At 42.8% G+C, this 26,004-nt stretch overlaps 1 protein-coding gene across 8 annotated transcripts in view; it reads right to left on the bottom strand.

The window, feature by feature from the left end:
- CIT (citron rho-interacting serine/threonine kinase) overlaps window positions 1-26,004 on the bottom strand; it is a 205,654-nt gene that overhangs the window by 79,662 nt on the left and 99,988 nt on the right. For all 8 annotated transcript variants that reach the window (XM_077294796.1, XM_077294806.1, XM_077294822.1 and 5 more), the window contains 4 exons: window positions 11,628-11,681; window positions 3,237-3,377; window positions 2,790-2,915; window positions 2,344-2,439 (listed from right to left, as the gene is read on the bottom strand). In XM_077294796.1, the coding sequence (XP_077150911.1) occupies window positions 2,344-2,439; window positions 2,790-2,915; window positions 3,237-3,377; window positions 11,628-11,681 (417 nt within the window). The remainder of the gene's footprint in view (window positions 1-2,343; window positions 2,440-2,789; window positions 2,916-3,236; window positions 3,378-11,627; window positions 11,682-26,004) is intronic.

Below are 26,004 nucleotides of genomic sequence, written 5' to 3'. Positions count from 1 at the left end.
CAATTTTTTAAATGTTTTTTTTTGTTAGGAAGTTAGAAGGTTTAAAAATTGATCAGGGATTTCTCAGTTCTACAGCAACATTTTCAAAACCTTTTTTTTTTTTAGGGACCACATCACATTTACAGTGATATTAGGCCTATTTTTTTTTACTTTTACAACTGTAACTAGGGTAACAGGATAAAAAGGACCCCAAAATTTGTTGTGCAATTTCTTCTGAGCACACCAATACCACATATGTGAAGGAAAACCACTGTTTGGGCACACGGCAGGGCTCGGAAGGGAAGGAACACCATTTTACTTTTTGAATGTAAAATTTACTGTCACAATTAGCAGACCCCATGTCGTGTTTGGAGAGCCTCTGATGTGCCTAAACAGTGGAAGACCCCCTACAAGTAATTTCCATTTGGGAAACTAGACCCCTCAGTGTACTGAGCACTTTGAAACTCCCAGGTGCTTCACAGAAGTTCATCACGTTGAGCTGTGAAAATGAGAAAAATCACATTTTACCCACAAAAATATTTTTTAGCTACAAATTTTGCATTTTCACAAGGGTAACAGGAGAAAACGGACTCCAACATTTGTTGTGAAATTTCTCCTGAAAACAAAGATATCTCCATACGTAGTCGAAAATTACTTTTGAGGCACAGAGCAAAGGGAAGTAGTGCCATATTGCAGTTCAGATCTTGCTGCACTGGCTTTAGAGTGCCATATCACATTGGTAGAGCCCCTTCGGAGCCAGAACAGCAGAGCCCCCCATAAGTGATCCCATTTTAAAAACTACACCTCTCAATGAATTAATCTAGGGATTCATCGATCATATTGAGACCATAAATGTGTCACAGAATATTATACCATTGGGCAGTGAAGAAAAAATGATTACATTTTTACCACCAAGATTTGTTAGCTCCAGATTTTACATACTGGAAAATGGGTAATAAATGGCATCAAAATGTGTCACACAATTTCTGCTGAATGTAGAAATACCCCATATGTGGCTGTACAGTACTGCTTAGCCATACAGAGAGACTCATGATGGATGGAGCGCTATTTGCCTCCTGGAGCACAGATTATCCCAGAATAGTTAGCGGACTCCATGTACAGAGCCCCTAAGTGCTAAAAAAGCAGAATCCCCCCCTCAAGTGACCTCATTTGGGAAATTATGTACAGGTGTAATGACGACTATGACTCCATGGGTGTTTTACAGAAACAAGCAGCAGTGAATGTTGCCAAGTGAAAATTGCAAACTGCCATTGTAGTGACCAGTACGCTGTAGTGACCAGTACATTATGCCCAGTTTATGCTTCTTGAGACACGCACCAGTAAATTAGGTTGGCTCTCATCACTACAGAAATGCCAAACATGTGGACGCTAAATGTGGTTTATGCACACTGGGGCTCAGAAGGAAGGGGGCATTTGGATTTGGGAATGCAGAATTTGCTGAATCTCTTTGGGGGGGCGAGGAGCCATTTCGCTTTTCCAGAGCCTTTGTACTACCAGTAACGTTGAAGCCCCCTATATTTCTGCTAACAGATGATGGATTTGAGTGTGGAATTGCTTTTTTTGTGGATTGAGTTGAAACTTTTATTGGGTATATTTGACATAACATTTAGGATCACATTTATCCGGCGCTCTACACTGACCACTTACTTTGGGGTTTCCATCTAAATATGCGAGTGATATGACAGGTGAAACCTCCCATGGATCCATTCATTATGAGGCAGATCCCACAATGCTGTACATATACGGTACATGTCGGGAAGGGGTTAAGGGATGGCGCCTCAAACAAAGTACATTGTAATCAATAAACCTTAGAATAAAATTAATTTCCACAACTGGATGTGTTAAAAAAATGTTCCTGTGCTGAGATAATCGTATACATGTGCCCCTGCTGTGTACTGTGTAATGGCCGTGTCTGACCGTACAGGGACATGGTCTGATCATACCACATCTCCAGGGCAGGGGAGGAAGAAGAGGAGTATAAAGATAGGACAGCACGGAAAACATTTCTTCACCTGTATAAAAACATGCTTTACCTCAGAAAGAATCAGCTGCCATCCCACCCCCTGCTGTCCTGTCTGTATACTGTACTCTCTTTTGCTTCCTCCCCTGCCCAGGAGCTGTGGTATGATCAGACCATGTCCCTGCACGGTCAGACACGGCCATTACACAGTACACAGCAGGGGCACATGTATAACATTATCTCAAGACAGGAACATTTTTTATTTTATTTTTATTTTTTTAAACACATCCAATTGTGGAACTTCCTTTAACTATTAATAACTTATCAAAGTCATACAAACAAAAATATTGTGAGGGCAAAAAGTTGTAAAAAGATTTATTTACTCGGACTTTCTCTTCATACACTTGCTCGTTTTGCTTCAGATGGACATCCAAATGCTGGGCTCCCATTTGAGCCTCTCTGTATTTTTCTTCAAGTTCCTAGGCAAGAAAACATACACAAACGGATCAAACAAATAATCTACAAAATAAATAAAAATGCATACACTAAAGCAGGCCAGTCACAGACTGAGATTACAACTGGTGAACATAGTAGGTTCCAGGACACGTGATGGATGAACAATCTTTCTGGGAATGTTTTGGAATGTTTATGGAAAGAACTTTCATGTACAAGCGACTATAAGAAGGAGATTTTAAACATGGCCAACATATCATCCGTTGGATATAATGTTTTATATTGAAACATTTCCATTAGTGATCAATCACTCTGGTTGAAATTATCTATCAACTGTACACCAATGTCTACGGCTACCTTAAGGCTCTGACTATACCATTATTTTATCAGCCATCTGTTGAATTTGTTGAGATTTGGTCTGAATGTCTTCCTTTAACTTGTTTTCTCTTCGCTCCACGTTCTCCAGTCTTCTAACCTGGTTTTCCAAGGAATGACGTCTCTCCTAAAATCCAAACACAATTACAAATTGGGAAGCAGATCATGCACATAAACAATGTCCCTAAAATTGCAAATAAAAATGGTATATATATATATATATATATATATATATATATATATATATATATATATATATAATAATTATTAGCCAATAACAGTGGTAATATATAATATTTGAAGTGTATTTCTAAGATTTACATTTATAGCATATTCTATAGATCCTGAAGGCTATGCTTTCAAATAAAAGACCATGGAAGATGTCCATGTTCTTTAAACAAACATGGGAAAGAGAAAGTAAAACAAAATCAATGGACAAAGGACCCACCTCAGCCTCAAACAATTTTTGCTTTATGCCATCATTCGAATCCTCGCGATTTTTAAGCTTCTCCAGCTCCTTCTCTGCTCGCTCTTTAGCCTGTCGAATGTTTTGGAGTAGTTCAGTAGCTTCAGAACTGGCCTTTACTGCCTGAGGACAGAGAAGATATAGACAAATACACATTTCATGCCTTTGAACGTGAGCAAAACCCACTGTGCAATATGGTCTATGGTCCTGCTGTTGAAAAAGAGGCAAAAACTATTGATTAGAAGCCAATGCGAAGATTAAATAATACTTTTCTCCTTATTATACAAGTGCAGTGCCATTTGAACACAGGCATTCAATAAGAAGTAACACCTGGACACAAAAACCTTAGGGGTGTTTTTTTTTTCATTAAATTACTCGCTTAACCTGATATTTGCTCAATAACATGGTATGATCACGTGACAGTCACTACAGAACTAAAAAAAAAATAAATCACCCTGCCGTACAAACCTGTCATTGAAGACTCATTGAAGGAGTTTTTAATTTGAAAAAAAAAAAAACCTCTCCAGAGAGATTCTGTGGATAACTACTTTAAAATGAATAAAATTAAATCACTTAGATTAAAATAAGTTTTCAGATACATCCCTGGGTATGCTTTTTGAAATATATAAGGCGGTTATGCTGGGTCACTATTTTGCAGAGGGCTCTCCTCTTAAAAAAGGAGAAAGGTGAATCTTCTGTCACAGATAGAGTGCAGACAGCCATATTACTCGCACGAAGATTGCATTGCAATCATCGGACTGGCCGTTGGCTCTTCTGACCTGAGCGTGACAGCATGTATTCTATGCAGCCATCACGCTCAGGTCAGGAGAGCCAAAGGCCAGTTTGATGATTGTAATGCGATCCTTGTGCGAGTGTAATACAACATTCCGACTGCACCGTAATGAAGGCAATAGACCAAAATTTATACTAACTTTTAGCACAATCAAGGCAGTTAGTTAGTAAAAGGAGGGACCAGCTTAAAAGCTTCAGATCTATGGATACAGGAAAGATATATATCTTGGTACCATGTTAGCCAGTGGATAGATACCTTTTAATGGCTAACTGAAAAGATGGTAAGAAATTGCAAGCTTTCGAGACTACTCAGGTCTCTTCATCAGGCATAGACTAAAAGAAATTCTGGAGAATCACATATTTAAGCACAACACATCACAGAAAAAAAAAAACACAGAAAAAACTGCGCTGTAAGTTTCCATCATGTGATGGGAGTCGAAGGGCAGTGCAAACTGCGCATGCCCGAAAAAAAACACAGCGCAGGCGCCGGGGACATTAATGAAGGAAGTGGAGGCGGCGCCCGGAGACCCTGAGTGATGGTTGGGAGGCGTTTGTGTCAGGGGGGAAAAGACATGCCCCCCTGACAAACTACAGGTAGGTAAGGCAAATTCTAAAAACAAATAGTTCAGTGTTGGCAAGGACCCCAACTAAAAGAGCCCACTTTTATCAGCCCTCCATGCTCTTTATTCATCTCCCACAGATGCTATAAAGCTGCCCTTTAGTACTTCATACAGATTCTGTATTGATAATGGTATAAGGAAGGGCTGTCTGCTGTCCGTTTTATCAGTTGTATCATGCACTGAACAGCTAGTGGTCAAGAAAATACAAAATACTGACATAGCCAGGGTTAAATTGAGAAATAGCATCTTTAAGGTATGCTAGTTTGAAGATGATGTTTTACTGAACATGAAATAGAGGAGTAATGATCCAGCGAATAAGGCTGCATTCTATGTAAGCAAAACTTAACGTTTATTAATATTCAGATTAAAACAGGCTCCAATGGCAATTCAACATTAGTTCAAGTACGGTACTAGTAACCAGACCAAAGCGTTTCAACTTTCTGCCTTACTCATGGTCTTGAGAAAACACAAAACTTCCATAAAACTCTTCCGTGAATTAAAGGCATTTACTATATAATTGTCTAAGGGTCACTTACGTCTTTCTGTCTGTCTGTCACGGATATTTATTGGTCGCGGCCTCTGTCTGTCATGGAGATCCAAGTCGCTGATTGGTCGCGGCAAAACGGCCACAACCAATCAGCGATGGGCACAGTCCGGCGGCAAAATGGCCACTCCTTACTCCCCGCAGTCAGTGCCCGATCCATAATCCCCTCCAGTCAGCGCTCACACAGGGTTAATGGCAGTGGTAACGGACCGTGTTATGCCGCGGGAAACGCACTCCGTTACCGCTGCTATTAACCCTGTGTGACCAACTTTTTACTATTGATGCTGCCTATGTGGCATCAATAGTTAAAAGACCTAATGTTAAAAATAATAATAATAATAAAAAAAAAAAAATCGTTATATACTCACTGTCCGTCGGCCCCTCGGATCCAGAACCGGCCTTTCCCGCTCCTCGCAACGCTCCGGTGACCGCTCCATGCATTGCGGTCTCGCGAGATGATGACGTAGCGGTCTCACGAAACCGCTACTCGCGAGACCGCAATGCACTCTTGGGACCGGAGCGCGCGAGGAGCGTCGGTAACCGCTTCGCCTGGATCCGAGGCCAACGGAAGGTGAGTATATAACTATTTTTTATTTTAATTCTTTTTTTTTAACAGGGATATGATGCCCACATTGCTATATACTGCGTGGGCTGTGCAATATACTGCGTGGGCTGTGCAATGTACTGCGTGGGCTGTGCAATGTACTGCGTGGGCTGTGCAATGTACTGCGTGGGCTGTGCAATGTACTGCGTGGGCTGTGCAATGTACTGCGTGGGCTGTGCAATATACTGCGTGGGCTGTGCAATGTACTGCGTGGGCTGTGCAATGTACTGCGTGGGCTGTGCAAAGTACTGCGTGGGCTGTGCAACGTACTGCGTGGGCTGTGCAACGTACTGCGTGGGCTGTGCAACGTACTGCGTGGGCTGTGCAACGTACTGCGTGGGCTGTGCAACGTACTGCGTGGGCTGTGCAACGTACTGCGTGGGCTGTGCAACGTACTGCGTGGGCTGTGCAACGTACTGCGTGGGCTGTGCAACGTACTGCGTGGGCTGTGCAATGTACTGCGTGGGCTGTGCAATGTACTGCGTGGGCTGTGCAATGTACTGCGTGGGCTGTGCAATATACGTGGGCTGTGCAATACACTACGTGGCCTGTGCAATGAACTACGTGGGCTGTTATACACTACGTGGGCTGTGTTATACACTACGTGGGCTGTGTTATACACTATGTGGGCTGTGTTATACACTACGTGGGCTGTGTTATACACTACGTGGGCTGTGTTATACACTATGTGGGCTGTGTTATACACTATGTGGGCTGTGTTATACACTACGTGGGCTGTGTTATATACTGCGTGCATGGGCTGTTATACACTCCATGGGCTGTGCTATACACTACGTGGCTGTGCTATATACTACGTGGCTGTGCTATATACTACGTGGCTGTGCTATATACTCCGTGGGCTGTGCTATATACTCCGTGGGCTGTGCTATATACTCCGTGGCTGTGCTATACACTCCGTGGCTGTGCTATATACTATGTGGCTGTGCAATATACTACGTGGCTGTGCTATTTACTATGTGGGCTGTTATATACTACATGGCCGGCCACGAACAATCAGCGACAGGCGCAGTCCGAATCCTGTGTATTCAATGTATTATTCTAAAATCTTCATAAATAAACTACATACATATTCTAGAATACCCGATGCGTTAGAATCAGGCTACCATCTAGTTATTAAATAAATGGAAAACACTCCTTATTTCATACTTTTAGCTGAATATCAGTCATGAAGCCATCACACTACTACCAAAACTGCTCTATGTACTAGAAGCCCTCTCAGTTGCAGTTCCTCTCCGTGAACTAACAGATAGACAAGCAGCCTTTTTTTAGATTTATCTGGGGGGGAGGGGGGCGGTCTAAAAACATACCGTATTTCTAAAAAAAAGTTTAAGTATCTAGTAAAAAGCAAGGAGGCTTAGCAGTACCTGGTAATTCATTATTATTGGGTTGTTCAGCTTTTCTAATTCACCTTGTGGGTTTCAGAGGTGGAATTCAATAAATTAACTGAAAGAGAAAAACTGAGCATTGCACCAATTCACCCTAAGGCCGGCCTCACACTCAGCGTATGTAAATATGGTCCGTTTTTTACGGCCGTAACACGCAGAAAAGTCCCCAAAATAGTGATCCGTATGTCATCCGTAGGCAGGGTGTGTCAGCGTATTTTGCGCATGACATCCTCTGTATGTAATCCGTATGGCATCAGTACTGCGATATTTTCTCGCAGGCTTGCAAAACCAACATCTAATGGATTTATGTGCTCAAATGCTCGTTAAAACATATATACAGTATATATATATATATATATATATATATATATATATATATATATATATATATATATATATATGTCATTGAGACACATACAGTGCATAAAAGTAGTATTCAACCCCCTGCAGATTTAGCAGGTTTAATAAGATGCAAATAAGTTAGAGCCTTCAAACTTCAAACAAGAGCAGGATTTATTAACAGATGCATAAATCTTACAAACCAAAAAGTTTTGTTGCTCAGTTAAATTTTTATAAATTTTAAACATAAAAGTGTGGGTCAATTATTATTCAACCCCTAGGTTTAATATTTTGTGGAATAACCTTTGTTTGCAATTACAGCTAATAATCGTCTTTTATAAGACCTGATCAGGCCGGCACAGGTCTCTGGAGTTATCTTGGCCCACTCCTCCATGCAGATCTTCTCCAAGTTATCTAGGTTCTTTGGGTGTCTCATGTGGACTTTAATCTTGAGCTTTCAATTGGGTTAAGGTCAGGAGACTGACTAGGCCACTGCAACACCTTGATTTTTTGCCTCTTGAACCAGGCCTTGGTTTTCTTGGCTGTGTGCTTTGGGTCGTTGTCTTGTTGGAAGATGGAATGACGACCCATCTTAAGATCCTTGATGGAGGAGCGGAGGTTCTTGGCCAAAGTCTCCAGGTAGGCCGTGCTATCCATCTTCCCATGGATGCGGACCAGATGGCCAGGCCCCTTGGCTGAGAAACAGCCCCACAGCATGATGCTGCCACCACCATGCTTGACTGTAGGGATGGTATTCTTGGGGTCGTATGCAGTGCCATCCAGTCTCCAAACGTCACGTGTGTGGCTGGCACCAAAGATCTCGATCTTGGTCTCATCAGACCAGAGAACCTTGAACCAGTCAGTCTCAGAGTCCTCCAAGTGATCATGAGCAAACTGTAGACGAGCCTTGACATGACGCTTTGAAAGTAAAGGTACCTTACGGGCTCGTCTGGAACGGAATCCATTGCGGTGGAGTACGTTACTTATGGTATTGACTGAAACCAATGTCCCCACTGCCATGAGATCTTCCCGGAGCTCCTTCCTTGTTGTCCTTGGGTTAGCCTTGACTCTTCGGACAAGCCTGGCCTCGGCACGGGAGGAAACTTTCAAAGGCTGTCCAGGCCGTGGAAGGCTAACAGTAGTTCCATAAGCCTTCCACTTCCGGATGATGCTCCCAACAGTGGAGACAGGTAGGCCCAACTCCTTGGAAAGGGTTTTGTACCCCTTGCCAGCCTTGTGACCCTCCACGATCTTGTCTCTGATGGCCTTGGAATGCTCCTTTGTCTCTCCCATGTTGACCATGTTTGAGTGCTGTTCACAAGTATGGGGAGGGTCTTAAATAGTCAGAAAAGGCTGGAAAAAGAGATAATTAATCCAAACATGTGAAGCTCATTGTTCTTTGTGCCTGAACTACTTCTTAATACTTTAGGGGAACCAAACAGAATTCTGGGGGGTTGAGGGGTTGAATAATAAATGACCCTCTGAAAAAACTTTTCACAATTTAAAAAAAAAATAAACAAAGAAATAACATTCTTTTTTGCTGCAGTGCATTTCACACTTCCAGGCTGATCTACAGTCCAAATGTCACAATGCCAAGTTAATTCCAAATGTGTAAACCTGCTAAATCTGCAGAGGGTTGAATACTACTTGTAGGCACTGTATGTATGTATATATATATATATATATATATATATATATATATATATATATATATATATATATATATATATATATATATATATATATATATATATATATATTCTCTGTATTTATATTTAATTCAGCGCGATATATGTGAAAAGCCGGTAATTCAATTGCCGGCTTTTCATTTCTCCTTCCCAAACCCGACATGATATGAGACATGGTTTACATACAGTAAACCATCTCCTATCCCTTTTTTTTTGCATATTCCACACTACTAATGTTAGTAGTGTGTATGTGCAAAATTTGGGCACTGTAGCTTGTAAAATAAAGGGTTAAATCGCGGAAAAAATTGGTGTGGGCTCCCGCGCAATTTTCTCCGCCAGAGTGGTAAAGCCAGTGACTGAGGGCAGATATTAATAGCCTAGAGAGTGTCCATGGTTATTGGCCCCCCCGGCTACAAACATCTGCCCCCAGCCACCCCAGAAAAGACACATCTGGAAGATGCGCCTATTCTGGCACTTGGCCACTCTCTTCCCACTCCCATGTAGCGGTGGGATATGGGGTAATGAAGGGTTAATGTCACCTTGCAATTGTAAGGTGACATTAAGCCAGATTAATAATGGAGAGGCGTCAATTATTAAGCCAATAGTACTAAATGGCTTTACCACTCTGGCGGAAGAAAATTGCACGGGAGCCCACGCCAATTTTTTCCGCCATTTAACCCTTTATTTTAGCAGCTACAGCGCCAAAATTTTGCACATACACACTACTAACATTAGTAGTGTGGAATGTGGCAATTGAATTACCGGCTTTTCTCTCTAACACCGGTGCGTATTTCTCGAAGGTCACACTGCTGGTCCGTGTGTAATCCGTATTTTTCTCGCCCCCATAGACTTTCATTGGCGATTTTTTTTGCGCAATACAGTGACAAACGCAGCATGCTGCGATTTTGTACGGCCGTACAAGACCGTATAATATGGATCAGTAAAATACGGCTGATAGGAGCTGGGACATAGGGAATCATTAGGCCGTGTGTTATGCGTATTTTACGGACGTAGTTTATGCGCTCATATGTCCGTAAAACTCGCTAGTGTGAGGCCGGCCTAACTGCCTCCTATGTCAAGTACCACACCCATCCCCACACCTAATTTACTGGGTTTATTGAAATTTACAAGGGATGTGTGGATATATTGCAAAAAACAAAGACTTTTGTTTATTTTCTGTCCGCAAGTAAATCTGAAGTATTTTTTTTTAATCTTATCCTCATTTCCCAGAAAGCAACCCCTGGTCGTTAGAGGGTCTTTTCAGATTTTCAGACCAAAACAATGCCAATACAAAGGACAGTCTCTCTTTTGAATCTAAAAAAGCCACATTTAATCTTCCTAAATGTGAGCAGTACCACTATTCACAGAAAATACATACTGCTTTTTCTCTTATTAACTCTACTCAAGTCTCCCCTACTGTCTTTGAGAGGAAGTGTAGGTGATCCTCACCTACTAAAGGGCTAACTTCAGAAATATACACAATGATAAATGACTCTCCACTCACCTCACCATCCCCGTGATCAAGTGACGGGAAGCCGATGGGCATATGTCTTACGCTCTTCCGGCTCGCAAGAATTGACAGCGGCATTTAACATGTTAACAGCAGAGGGTGGATCACGGATCCACCCGTGGCTGTGAGTACATGACAGCTGATCAGATCAGCTTGTCATGTGCAGGGAGATGACCTTGGACTTACCTATATGTCCAAGGTCATAAAGGGCTTAATGTACCACCTAAAGGCATGGGCAGTAAATCCTCTAGATTGCCTTTCCATTACTTAACTGCTATGAGATGTTTAATAGCTTGTTTCTGGAAACAAACTACACCACCTTCACATACATATCTAGTAGACCATATCAGTGAAATTCAAAGGTTTGAATTTGACAAATAAACTTAATGACTAAATTGATTACTTCAATTCAGTTTAGGGAACTTTTACTGGGCTCAACAAGATTCATAATATTTCTTGAGATTTTCTCAATGGTCCCATGCATCCCCTCCCTTCTTTCCTTTGGCATTTGTATAGTTTCAGAATTGTACTCTAGGTATTTGGGGAAAATTATAAAACGCTTTATTGAGGTAATAACAGAAGCAAAAACTAAAAGAGCCACCTTGTTAGACTGCAGCATTACTGCTGCACAAGGTGGCTCTTTTAGTTTATAACGGCTGGAGGGGGTGACAGTGGCCCTTTAAGACTGGTGTGGTGGCAAACAATGGTCTTAATGAACCAAAGCCCATATCTCCTTCTACCTACATACGTGGCTGATTAAAAGAAAATACGTCTAAAGTTCCTGCTAATACTCCTCCTATCAGTTAGAAACCACAAAATTTCTGTAACGGCTAGCAGTATCATTCATCGGATATCAAACCCACCACTTACTTTAGTAAGCTTCTCCTGCAGCTCCTGGATTTTAATCAGTTGGTCGGCATTGATCTGGTGATATAAATGAGAACCGCAAATTAACAGCTGAACTGTGGAGGAGCATCAGGCATTGCATGCTATACAGTGGAGACAGTTTCCATTGCCAATATCAGAAATGTAATTTTTAAATGTGCAAAATAAACTCTAATATGCAAGTTATTAACATAGCAAATAATTGTTAAAAATTAGTGACTAGAGAACGTGCTAGAAGCAATGTTACAATAGGACTTCTTGAAATGTGTTCTCATATGTAGTAATGAAAACCAAGTACTTCATGCTTTCAATAAAGCTTATATGAAAATCCACCTTCCTCAGAGTAGCATGACCTGGACGTAAAGACCTGAATCAGGGCCAACAGTCCAGAAATTCCAGGCAATTCCCCCCCCCCCCCCCCCCCCCCAAAAAAAAAAAAAAAAAAAACCCCAGGGCTCTTTGCCCTTGTCCATCAAAAAGCGACGTTGGTGTTAAATACCTCAGGATTCTTCAGAGGTGTTGTGGAGTCCACGCTTACACTTGTGATTGCTATTTTGGGAGCAAAGAGGTTGATCTACACCTTGGACAGTCAGTTTAAATATTATATCCAGTTAGAATATGTGTGTGTATATATATATATATATATATATATATATATATATATATATATATATATATATATATATATATATATATATATATTTTACACCCAAAAAACAACACTCTGAAGACTTGTAAAAATTTTGCACTAAAAATGTTGCGACTTTTGGAATTTCTACAAGCTGGGGAGAAGTCAGGGGAGACAGGCTTCAGTCAAATCACATTTTTCCCACAAAGATCTTTTTTAGCTCCAAATTTCATATTTTCACAAGGGTAACAGGAGAAAATGTTGTGCAATTTCTCCTGAGTTCACTGATACCCCCATATGTGGTTGAAAAATTACTTTTGAGGCACAGTGCAAAACTCAGAAGGGAAGAAGCGTCATATTACAGTGCATATATTGCTGCAATTGTTTGACGGTGCCATGTTACATTGGCAGAGCCCCTGAGGTGCCAGAATAGCATAAGTGACCCCATTTTACAATCTAAACTTCTCAATGCCATAGGAAATAGGAAAAATGTACATTCTATAGGTTTTTTTCCTATTTTCTATGGCAGTAATGCATTTTCAATGTTCTAGAGTAATCATTCTTGGCAAATAATGGTGCAACCTTTATCGTTTTTCAACTTATGCTTTTTTTTGTTGGCGCCTGTTCACACTAGCTTGGATGTGCTGCTCTTGTTCTCTATTTGTAAACCTCTCAATTAATTAATCTAGGGGTGCAGTTATTATATTGACACCACAGGTGTGTCACCGAATTTTATACCACTTCGCATTGAAGAAAAAATAATTACATTACCACCCAGATTGTGTGTTAGCCCAAAATTTTACATTTTGATACTGGGAAATGGGTAAAAGGGCACCAAAATGTGTCCCACAATATCTGCTGAATGTAGAAATATCCTATATGAGGCTGTACAGTACTACTTTGCCATACAGCGAGACTAGGGAGGGACAGCAGTGGATGTTGCTGAGTGAAAATTGCAAACTGCCATTATAATTTCCAGTATGTTGGAATAACCAGTACGTTGTAGTACAATCATTTTGTATCCAAATCCGGCTTTAAATTTCTCCACAACAGTATCACGGACCTGCCTGTTGTGTTCCTTGGTCTTCATGATGCTCTCTGTGCTTCAAACAGAACCCTGAGACTATCACAGAGCAGGTGCATTTATACGGAGACTTGATTACACACAGGTGGATTATATTTATCATCCTAGGCATTTAGGACAACATTGGATCATTCAGAGATCCACAATGAACTTCTGGAGTGAGTTTGCTGCACTGAAAGTAAAGGGGCGGAATAATATTGCACGTCCCACTTTTCAGTTTTTCATTTTCCACAAAAATGTAAAATAACCAATAAATTTCGTTCAACTTCACAATTGTGTTCCACTTGTGGTTGAGTCTTCACCAAAAATTTACATTTGGTATCTTTATGTTTGAAGCATGTTTGAAGCCTCCTGACGAAGATCGGCGAAACGCGCGTTGAGGCGGCAGGCTGGGGTCCTGGTCCTACACCACATATAGGTAATATGAATACTCCTATTGAATAGCTTACAGCATAACTTCACAACGTATTCCTTTTGCTTAGCACTTTTTGCATTTTGCACTATTGCACTTTCGCTTATGGATTACTCTTGGATTCGCTAGGCTAATTTTTATGCCTTTTTGCACCTGTGCTGTTCAATATATGTCTTTAATTATATTTTGGTACATGCATGTGTTTGTGTAATTTTTGACCTTGATTCGGCGATTCACTGTTTATGCATACGCCATTATTGATTACCAGGCGGTGAATAGCTAGTTACCTCCCCCACCCTGCTTGATCAGTTGTACCTTGCTATACTATTTGTATTTTATGCTTAAATAAATTTATATATCTTTATACAAAACACTCTAATTGGGTTTCTTCTTAATAGAATTTTCCCTTTTGTGTTATATTGAAGCATGATATGTGGGAAAAGGTTGAAAAGTTCCATGGGGCCGAATACTTTCGCAAGGCACTGTATATATCATATAGATATATCTATAAATATATCCATAGATATATCTATAGCTATATCCATAGATATATAATAGAAAGGCCAATGTGTATTAGTGAACAATGTGTTTCATTTTGGAAAAAAAAAGGGGGGGGGGGGGGGGGGAATAAAATGGCGTGGGCTCCTGCGCAATTTTCTCCGCCAGAGGGGGAAAGACGACTGCCGGGGGCCAATATTTGTAGCCTGGAAAGGGGGTAATACTCATGGCACCTTCCCAGGCTATGAATATGAGCCCGCAGCTGTCTGCATAGCCTTTACTGGAAATTAAAATAGGGGGTCCCCCCCAAAAAAAAATGACGTGGGGTCCCCCTATATTTTTATAGCCAGAAAGGCTACACAGACAGCTGCGGGCTGATATTCATAGCCTAGGAAGGGGCCATGGATATTGCCCCCCCCTACTAACACCAGCCTGCAACTGCCCGAGAAATGGCGCATCGTGATGTCGCAATTCTGGCACTTAGCCCCTCCCTTCCCACTGCTGTGTAGAGGTGGTATATGGGGTTGTCACGGATCCCCTCTCAGTGGTGTCACTAATTCGTCACGCATCCGCTCTCAGCACATGACTTGGGGTTGTGCCTGCAAGGGTTAATCTATCTCTCCACTCTCAGTCCAGCATTCAACCTCTGTCCTATGCTGTAATGGGAGCATAAATCACACACCGACCCAGGCCACACACCCGCTCATACACGGGTGATGAGTCCCGGAAATGTTAATACTAATAATGTCTACCACTTATAAGGCTCACACACCTTAGGCTATGGATTCGTTAGAACATTCAAGGTTCAACTTGTTAAAGTTTTATACTTTAATACAAAAAGGTTCAGTGCTTAGAGTAAGAAAAAGGTATAAAAATATGATAAAAAGACATACAACTTATGCAAAACAGTATAAAATAACAGGAGAAAACTTACAGAAATCATCTAACTTAGTAGTCTGCTTTCTGCTCCCTCAGGGTAGGAATGTATATTGGATCACAACAGCTCGGTTGCTCCTATTATGTGAACACGATTCTAGGTATACAGGTGTAATTTATAGCTTTGGTCTGGAGGTCAGATTTCTAGACCAGCCCCTCAGGTTAATATCATAATTGCATCAGGTCGTAATTGACATCTCTCTTCCAAGAGCTGGGAGGTGTCAAGTGTTACCCTTTCTTCTTGGTCCTAGCTAGACCCCCCGGTGAGATTTGGAGACAGAAGTCTGCTTGTCTCAGGAAAATACATATTAACACCTGGGTGAGATATACAGCCTTCAGGACAGATGTTCAACTACTGCTAGTTACACATATAACCCTAGACATATGTCATTACACACACACACATATATATATATATATATATATATATATATATATATATATATATATATATATATATATATACACGTATTTCACCACACCTCCCTCCTTATGAACGTGCATGAGGGTTGACTTACAGGTCAGCTCCCAAGCACGTATCTGGTTCCGCCCCACCTTAGCGAGATAGGCCATCAGCATTGCCATGATCAACTCCCTTCTTATGCTGAATTATGAAATCCTATTGTTGTAATATCAGACTCCATCTAAGCAATTGCCCGTTGTCCCCAACTACTCTGTTGAGCCAACTCAATGGGTTATGATCTTTGATCACACTGAAGTTACCCCATAGAGGCATAGTTGCAGCTTCTTTAGAGCCCGCACAATTGCCAAACATTCCTTTTCAATGGTGGCACAAGCCACTTCTCTGGGCAGGGGTAGCTGCCAATATCCCATACTTAGGTCCATGATGGTGATGTCCGATGTTGTAGCTAGCTGCTTTAACAGCTCGTCTATCCTCGGCATGGGGTAGACCTCACATGTAGTCAGTACATTTAATTTCCTGTAGTCTACACAGAACCAGGTAGTACTGTCCTTTTTTGGGACAAGAAACACAGGCGAGGCCCAGGCACTCTGGGATTTTTGTATCACCTTGAGGTTCAGCATCTCCTCTACCTGTTCCCTCATGTGTGTCTTCACCTCTGCTGACACACGGTATGCAGACTGCCGTACTGGGGGACTAGTACCAGTGTCCACATGGTGAGCCGCTAAGTGCGTCCTCCTAGGCTGCCTTGTGAAGACTTCGGTGAACTCGCTGAGCGCCCCCATCAGCTCAGACCGCTGACTGTGTGATAGCTCAGGGTTATACTCTGCTGACTCCAGGGACTCCATGTACTGAGTCCCAGCCCCCACATCTAGCAACAGATCAGCCTCCCCCTCTTCAGGCAGGCTACAGACAGGTAAGAAACAGGTCTCCCTGTCATGATGAGCCTTCAGCGTATTCACATGAAATACTTTCTGACGCTTTGCATGCTCATCTAGTGTCACCACATAATTAACATCATTTAGCCGCTTATGTACAGTGTATGGTCCCTCCCATGCGGCCTGCAATTTATTTTGTAACATATGGACCAACACCCAAACCATCTGCCCCTCCTCGTATGCCCTCAGTCTGGCATTACGGTCGTAACAGACCTTCTGGTGTATTTGGGCCTGGGTCACGTTCTCATGGGCCAGGTTGCTCAGTTTTTTTATTCTCTCTCTGAGCCGCAGTACATATTCATCCACTGAGACTCCAGTAGTTCTGGGGTCGTCCTCCCAACAGTCCTTAATCAAATCAAGTGGCCCCCTGACCCTCCTCCCATAAACCAGTTCAAAGGGGGAGAATCCTGTAGACGCCTGGGATACCGCTCTGTAGGCAAACAACAGATGGGGGAGGTACCACTCCCAGTCTCTCCCTTCAGTCTCCACCAGTATTTTGAGCATTTTCTTTAATGTTCCGTTAAAACACTCGCAGGTCCATTGGATTGGAGATGATAGGTGCTGGCCACAACATGCTGCACTTGTTTTTTGCAGAGGCTTTCCATCAGATCGGACATGAACTGGGTTCCCTGATCGGTTAACATTTCCCTGGGGAAACCCACACGAGAGAAAACAGTCAGTAAAGCATCCGCAACTTTGTCTGCTCGGATGGAGGACAGTGCCACAGCTTCCAGGTATCGTGTACCATAGTCCACCACTGTGAGGATGTACTTTTTGCCAGAGCTGCTAGGGATTGCAAGTGGCCCTATGATATCCACAGCCACTCTCCGGAAAGGCTCATTGATCACATGCAGTGGTATCAATGGAGCTTTCTGTATATTCCCGGACTTTCCAACTCTCTGGCAAACTACACATGATCGACAGTAATTGGCAATATCTGTCCCCATCTTGGGCCAATAGAAGTTATGTGTCAGGCGAGCTTTAGTCATTTGTATTCCAAGGTGTCCTGCCAAAGGAATTTCATGGGCAATTCTCAGTAATTGTTCCCTAAATGGATAAGGGACGATCAGCCGCCTTTCATAGTCCTAAGATTCTGTAGTATCCGTGGGGAGTGTCTCTTTATAAGAAGGAATGTAAACCAGCTCACCTGGGATGCATAAGCCAAATTTCGGAAGCACGGACCCGCTCTGTCCAGGCGTGTAGAATCCAAAAGAAGAAAATGTCCAGCTTCACCGAATCCGTGAAAAAAAGTTTTCTTTATTCACAAACTTGAACATGGAGGATACAAACTTCAGCACAAACCATATGGGTAAGAATCTCAACGCGTTTCTGGAGACTAAGCTCCCTTAATCATGACCATGGTCACCTCTGCCCCAGTGTCCCTGAGACCAATGGTGACTTTATTGCCAACAGTGACAGATTGACAGTTCTCATTAGCCCTCGCATCAGAGCTGGCCACAAAGAGGACAGACGGTGGGGACACAGACGGCTTTGTGGTTATAGTTGGGAGTTTCTCCCTATCAGGGCAGACAGCGCTAACATGTCCCACTTGGTTGCAGAAGCACCGGCGTGCATCGCCTAGAGAATGTCTATTGCCCGGGACCCCATAGGAGGTAGGCTTGGACAGCACTGGTGATCGGCCGGCAGAGGGAGAAGGGTCCCCGTTTCGCTTACCTCCCCTCCAGCTGAATCCCGATGGCTTCCGCACCTCAGGCATCCTGTTAGCCACATAGCAGTCTGCAATCTTTGCAGCCTGTTTCGCAGTTTGTGGCTCCCGATCACACACAAATTGTCGTACATCCGTGGGGCATATGTGAAGAAATTGATCCTTGACCATAAGATCCGTTAAGTCCTCAAAACTGTTAACAGAAAGTCCCCTGATCCATTGGTGGAAAGTGGTCCTCAAGGTGCTCACAACATCTGCATAGCAGTCAGTTGCTCCATGTTGTAGGTTCCGGAACTTTCTCCGATACACTTCTGGTGTTAGGTTAACCCCTTCACCCCCAAGGGTGGTTTGCACGTTAATGACCGGGCCAATTTTTACAATTCTGACCACTGTCCCTTTATGAGGTTATAACTCTGGAACGCTTCAACGGATCTTGGCGATTCTGACATTGTTTTCTCGTGACATATTGTACTTCATGATAGTGGTAAAATTTCTTCGATATAACTTGCGTTTATTTGTGAAAAAAACGAATATTTGGCGAAAATTTTGAAAATTTCGCAATTTTCCAACTTTGAATTTTTATGCCCTTAAATCACAGACATATGTCACGCAAAATACTTAATAAGTAACATTTCCCACATGTCTACTTTACATCAGCACAATTTTGGAACCAAAATTTTTTTTTGTGACGGAGTTATAAGGGTTAAAAGTTGACCAGCAATTTCTCATTTTTACAACACCATTTTTTTTTAGGGACCACATCTCATTTGAAGTCATTTTGAGGGGTCTATATGATAGAAAATACCCAAGTGTGACACCATTCTAAAAACTGCACCCCTCAAGGTACTCAAAACCACTTTCAAGAAGTTTATTAACCCTTCAGGTGTTTCACAGGAATTTTTGGAATGTTTAAATAAAAATAAACATTTAACTTTTTTTCACACAAAATTTGTTTCAGCTCCAATTTGTTTTATTTTACCAAGGGTAACAGGAGAAAATAGACCCCAAAATTTGTTGTACAATTCATCCTGAGTACGCTGATACCCCATATGTGGGTGTAAACCATTGTTTGGGCGCAGGGCAGAGCTCGGAAGGAAAGGAGCGCCATTTGACTTTTCAATGCAAAATTGACTGGAATTGAGATGGGACGCCATGTTGCATTTGGAGAGCCCCTGATGTGCCTAAACATTGAAACCCCCCACAAGTGACACCATTTTGGAAAGTAGACCCCCTAAGGATCTTATCTAGATGTGTGGTGAGCACTTTGACCCAACAAGTGCTTCACAGAAGTTTATAATGCAGAGCCGTAAAAATAAAAAATCATATTTTTTCACAAAAATGATCTTTTCGCCCCCAATTTTTTATTTTCCCAAGGGTAAGAGAAGAAATTGGACCCCAAAAATTGTTGTGCAATTTGTCCTGAGTACGCTGATACCCCATATGTGGGTGTAAACCATTGTTTGGGCGCAGGGCAGAGCTCGGAAGGGAAGGAGCGCCATTTGACTTTTCAATGCAAAATTGACTGGAATTGAGATGGGACGCCATGTTGCGTTTGGAGAGCCCCTGATGTGCCTAAACATTGAAACCCCCCACAAGTGACACCATTTTGGAAAGTAGACCCCTTAAGGAACTTATCTAGATGTGTGTTGAGCACTTTGACCCAACAACTGCTTCACAGAAGTTTATAATGCAGAGCCGTAAAAATAAAAATCATATTTTTTCACAAAAATGATCTTTTCGCCCCCATTTTTTTATTTCCCCACGGGTAAGAGAAGAAATTAGACCACAAAAGTTGTTGTGCAATTTGTCCTGAGTACGACGATACCCCATATGTGGGGGTAAACCACTGTTTGGGCGCATAGCAGAGCTCGGAAGGGAAGGAGCGCTATTTTACTTTTCAATGCAAAATTGACTGGAATTAAGATGGGATGCCATGTTGCGTTTGGAGAGCCCCTGATGTACCTAAACATTAAAAAACCCCACAAGTGACACCATTTTGGAAAGTAGACCCCCTAAGGAACTTATCTAGATGTGTTTTGATAGCTTTGAACCCCCAAGTGTTTCACTACAGTTTATAACGCAGAGCCATGAAAATAAAAAATTTTTTTTTTTTTCACAAAAATGATTTTTAGCCCCCAGTTTTGTATTTTCACAAGGGTATCAGGATAAATTGGACCCCAAACTTTGTTGTCCAATTTGTCCTGAGTACGCTGATACCCCATATGTGGGGGGGAACCACTGTTTGGGTGCATGACAGAGCTCGGAAGGGAAGGAGTGTCATTTGGAATGCAGACTAAAATGGATTGGTCTGCAGGCGTCACGTTGAATTTGCAGAGCCCCTGATGTACCCAAACAGTACAAACCCCCCACAAGTGACCCCATATTGGAAACTAGACCCCCCAAGGAACTTATCTAGATGTGTTGTGAGAACTTTGAACCCCCAAGTGTTTCACTACAGTTTATAACGCAGAGCCGTGAAAATAAAAATTCTTTTTTTTTTTTCACAAAAATGATTTTTTAGCCCCCAGTTTTGTATTTTCACAAGGGTATCAGGATAAATTGGGCTCCAAAAGTTGTTGTCCAATTTGTCCTGAGTACGTTGATACCCCATATGTGGGGGGGAACCACTGTTTGGGTGCATGACAGAGCTCGGAAGGGAAGGAGCGTCATTTGGAATGCAGACTTAAATGGATTGGTCTGCAGGCGTCACGTTGCATTTGCAGAGCCCCTGATGTACCCAAACAGTACAAACCCCCCCCAAGTGACCCCATATTGGAAACTAGACCCCCAAAGTAACTTATCTAGATGTGTTGTGAGAACTTTGAACCCCCAAGTGTTTCACTACAGTTTACAACGCAGAGCCGTGAAAATAAAAAATCTTTTTTTTCCCACAAAACTTATTTTTTGGCCCCCAGTTTTGTATTTTCCCAAGGGTAGCAGGAGAAATTGGACCCCAAAAGATGATGTCCAATTTGTCCTGAGTACGCTGATACCCAATATGTTGGGGTAAACCCCTGTTTGGGCACAAGGGAGAGCTCTGAAGGGAAGGAGCACTGTTTTCCTTTTTCAACGCAGAATTGGCTGGAATTCAGATCGGATGCCATGTCCCGTTTGGAGAGCCCCTGATGTGCCTAAACAGTGGAAACCCCCCAATTATAACTGAAACCCTAATCCAAACACATCCCTAACCCTAATCCCAACGGTAACCCTAACCACTCCTCTAACCCAGACACACCCAACCCTATTCCCAACCGTAAATGTAATCCAAACCCTAACCCTATCTTTAGCCCCAACTCTAACTGTAGCTCCAACCCTAACCCTAGCCCTAACCCTAGCAATAACCCTAGTCCTATCACTAGCCCTAACACTAGCCGTAACACTAGCCCTAACCCTAGCCCTAACCCTAGCCCTAACCCTATCCCCAACCCTAGCCCTAACCCTAGCCCTAACCCTATCCCCAACCCTAACCCTAGCCCTAACCCTAGCCCCAACCCTAGCCCTAACCCTAGTCCTAACCCTTGCCCTAACCCTAGCCCTAACTCTAGTCCTAACTCTAGCCCTAACCCTAGCCCCAACCCTAGCCCTAACCCTTGCCCTAACCCTAGTCCTAACTCTAGCCCTAACCCTAGCCCCAACCCTAGCCCTAACCCTAGCCCTAACCCTAGCCCTAACCCTAGCCCTAACTCTAGTCCTAACTCTAGCCCTAACCCTAATGGGAAAATGGAAATAAATACATTTTTTAAATTTTTTTATTTTTCCCTAACTAAGCGGGTGATGAAGGGGGGTTTGATTTACTTTTATAGCGGGTTATTTAGCGGATTTTTATGATTGGCAGCCGTCACACACTGAAAGACGCTTTTCATTGCAAAAAATATTTTTTGCGTTACCACATTTTGAGAGCTGTAATTTTTCCATATTTGAGTCCACAGAGTCATGTGAGATCTTGTTTTTTGCGGGACGCGTTGACGTTTTTATTGGTAACATTTTCGGACACGTGACATTTTTTGATCGCTTTTTATTCCGATTTTTGTGAGGCAGAGTGATCAAAAACCAGCTATTCATGAATTTCTTTTGGGGGAGGCGTTTATACCGTTCCGTGTTTGGTAAAATTGATAAAGCAGTTTTATTCGTCGGGTCAGTACGATTACAGCGATATCTCATTTATATCATTTTTTTATGTTTTGGCGCTTTTATACGATAAAAACTATTTTATAGAAAAAATAATTATTTTGGTATCGCTTTATTCTCAGGACTATAACTTTTTTATTTTTTTGCTGATGATGCTATATGGCGGCTCGTTTTTTGCGGGACAAGATGACGTTTTCAGCGGTACCATGGTTATTTATATCCGTCTTTTTGATCGCGTGTTATTCCACTTTTTGTTCGGCGGTATGGTAATAAAGCGTTGTTTTTTGCCTCGTTTTTTTTTTTTCTTACGGTGTTTACTGAAGGGGTTAACTAGTGGGCCAGTTTTATAGGTCGGGTCGTTACGGACGCGGCGATACTAAATATGTGTACTTTTATTGTTTTTTTTATTTTATTTAGCTAAAGAAATGTATTTATGGGAATAATTTTTTTTTTTTTTTCTTTATTTAGGATATTTTTTTTATTTTTTTTTTATACACATGTGGGGAATTTTTTTTTTTACTTTTTTACTTTGTCCCAGGGGGGGACATCACAGATCATTGATCTGGCAGTGTGCACAGCACTCTGCCAGATCTGCGATCTGCTGTGCAGGGCTGCAGGCTTACCAAGCGTCTGCTCTGAGCAGACACTCGGTAAGCCACCTCCCTCCCTGCAGGACCCGGATGCCGCGGCCATCTTGGATCCGGGACCTGCGGCGAGGAGGGAGGTAGGAGACCCTCAGAGCAACGCGATCACATCGCGTTGCTCCGGGGGTCTCAGGGAAGCCCGCAGGGAGCCCCCCTCCCTGCGCGATGCTTCCCTATACCGCCGGTACACCGCGATCATGTTTGATCGCGGTGTGCCGGGGGTTAATGTGCCGGGGGCGGTCCGTGACCGCTCCTGGCACATAGTGCCGGATGTCAGCTGCGATAGTCAGCTGACACCCGGCCGCGATCGGCCGCGCTCCCCCCGTGAGCGCGGCCGATCGGCTATGACGTACTATCCCGTCGAGGGTCAGATAGGCCCAGGTCACCTCGACGGGATAGTACGTCCAAGGTCACAGAGGGGTTAAATAGCCTGATCAGGGCCTCTTTTATGGCCTCATAGTTTCCATCTAGTTTTTGTGGGAGGCCAGCAAAAACTTCCAGGGCTTTGCCTTTCAACCCTGGGGTTAGATACTGCACCCACTGCTCACGGGGTAAATGGTATTGCCTGCATGTTTTTTCAAACCCCCGAAGGAAAGTATCTATGTCCGTATCCTTCTCCACCACAGGGAAGTTTTCCAGACGTGGTGTTCTCGGATTTCTGTCCTGGGAGGGGGTTAGCTGAGGACTGATACCCCTCTCTATTTGAGCCATCTGAAGCTGGAAAGTATTGTCCTCCCGTTCTGCAGCCTCTCTCTCAGCCTGTCGGTACTGTAGAATAAGCTGCATGCGCAGATTGGGATCACTTGTTCCCAGCTGTTGTAAGTCGATTTGTAAAGTACAGTCCATAGTCTCCTCAGCACTGGCATTTCCATCAGGTTATCTCCAGTGCACGAGCTGGCATTGCTCGGTCTCTCTGAGATGAACTCTCTCCTTGCCCAGATGTTCCAGCACTTTGCTCCATATCCTGCTCGACCAAGGCGCATATCAGCAGCTCCCTGGATCTGTCGGCCGTCTCTATTCCTCTCTGCTCACAGAGGTTAGTCAGAGCCTCTTTGCTCTGCTTCTTGTAGTGGGCTGCCATATTGATGAACAGCCTTTGCCAAGTAAAAGATAGAAAAGAAAAACGGGGAAGGGAAAACGGTTTACAAGTATGTCTAAGTAAGCACTGAGTTGAACCTTGTAGAACTGGCGCACTCCTCGCAAGGATACCAATTCTTTAGTACAGGGAATAATTGCTTAAACCATGCACTAATGCTCTAATAGAAATAAATCTATCCCACCGCTCTGCCACCAGTTGTCACGGATCCCCACTCCGTGGTGTCACTAATTCGTCACGTTTCCGCTCTCAGCACATGACTTGGGGTTGTGTCTGTAAGAGTTAATCTATCTCCCCACTTTCAGTTCAGCATTCAACGTCTGTCCTATGCTGTAATGGGAGCATAAATCACACACCGACCCAGGCCACACACCCGCTCATACACGGGCGATGAGTCCCGGAAATATTAATACTAATAATGTCTACCACTCATAAGGCTCACACACCTTAGGCTATGGATTCGTTAGAACATTCAAGGTTCAACTTGTTAAAGTTTTATACTTTAATACAAAAAAGGTTCAGTGCTTAGAGTAAGAAAAAGGTATAAAAATATGATAAAAAAAGACATACAACTTATGCAAAACAGTATAAAATAACAGGAGAAAACTTACAGAAATCATCTAACTTGGTAGTCTGCTTGAGACAGAAGTCTGATTGTCTCAGGAAAATACATATTAACACCTGTGAGACATGCAGCCTTCAGGACAGATGTTCAACTACTACTTACACATACACATATAACCCTAGACATATGTCACTACACCCATATAGATATATATATACATATTTCACCACAGGGGTAATAAGGGGTTAATGTCACCTTGCTATTGTAAGGGGACATTAAGCCCGGTTAATAATGGAGAGGCGTCAATAGGACGCCTATCCATTATTAATCTTATAGTAAGAAAGGGTTAAAAAAAAAACACACACATAAGAATAAAGTATTTTAATGAAATAAAACACAACACAGTTTTTAATAATTTTTATTGTACTCCTATATCCATTCGACGCCATCGATCACCTGCAAAAAAAAAATGTAAAAAAACAAACCAACAGCATACTCCCTGTCCGATGTAGTCCACCTTTAACGCAAAGTGACAGGTGAACTACAGTTACCTGTCGGCGGCGGAGTGATACAAGTATCTCCCTCATTGTATCACCGGAGCCCCTGGAGAGCAGTCGCATCAGCTGATGTGACACCTCTCCACGGGAGATCGTGGGACAATCATATTAATTGGATTACGTCGGACACAGGGAGTATATTGTTGGTTTATTATTTTAATTTTTTTTCATGTAAGTGAGGGCTTCGGGAATCAGGTGTAGATGGTGAGTATGAACTATATGTACTGTATGTGGGTTTTTTTGTTTGTTTTTACATTCAACACATTAGCCGGATGATGGGACCACTACTGTCCCATAATTGACTAATGTGTCAATCACTGTCACTGTAGCATGCATAGCCGGATGGGACTTGTTGACCCATTGGACGATGCCTGCACACACACACACACACACACACACACACACACATACACACACAGCCCCGGCAGACCCCGACAGCCCCGCAGACTCCCGCACACAGCCCCGCCGACCCAACACAGCCCCGCCAACGCCGCACACAGCCCCGCCGACCCCGCACACAGCCCCGCCGACCCCGCACACAGCCCTGCCGACCCACACACACAGACCCACACACAGAGACACGCACACAGTCACCGGCCACACACTTCCTTCCTCCTGGGCCGCAGCGTTTCTTGCACCCATATCTGCAGCAAAACTGCAGATCTTTTTTTACATCTGCAGTTTTGCTGTGGAATGGCCTGACACAATGGAAGTCAATGGGTGCAGAAACACTGCAGTCCTAGATGAATTCATTGAGAGGCTTAGTTTGTAAAATGGGGTCACTTATGG

The sequence above is a fragment of the Ranitomeya variabilis genome, chromosome 1, assembly GCF_051348905.1.
Source record: "Ranitomeya variabilis isolate aRanVar5 chromosome 1, aRanVar5.hap1, whole genome shotgun sequence".
In the NCBI taxonomy this organism is placed as follows: domain Eukaryota; kingdom Metazoa; phylum Chordata; class Amphibia; order Anura; family Dendrobatidae; genus Ranitomeya; species Ranitomeya variabilis.
This window is presented reverse-complemented; position numbering and strand designations above follow the sequence as displayed.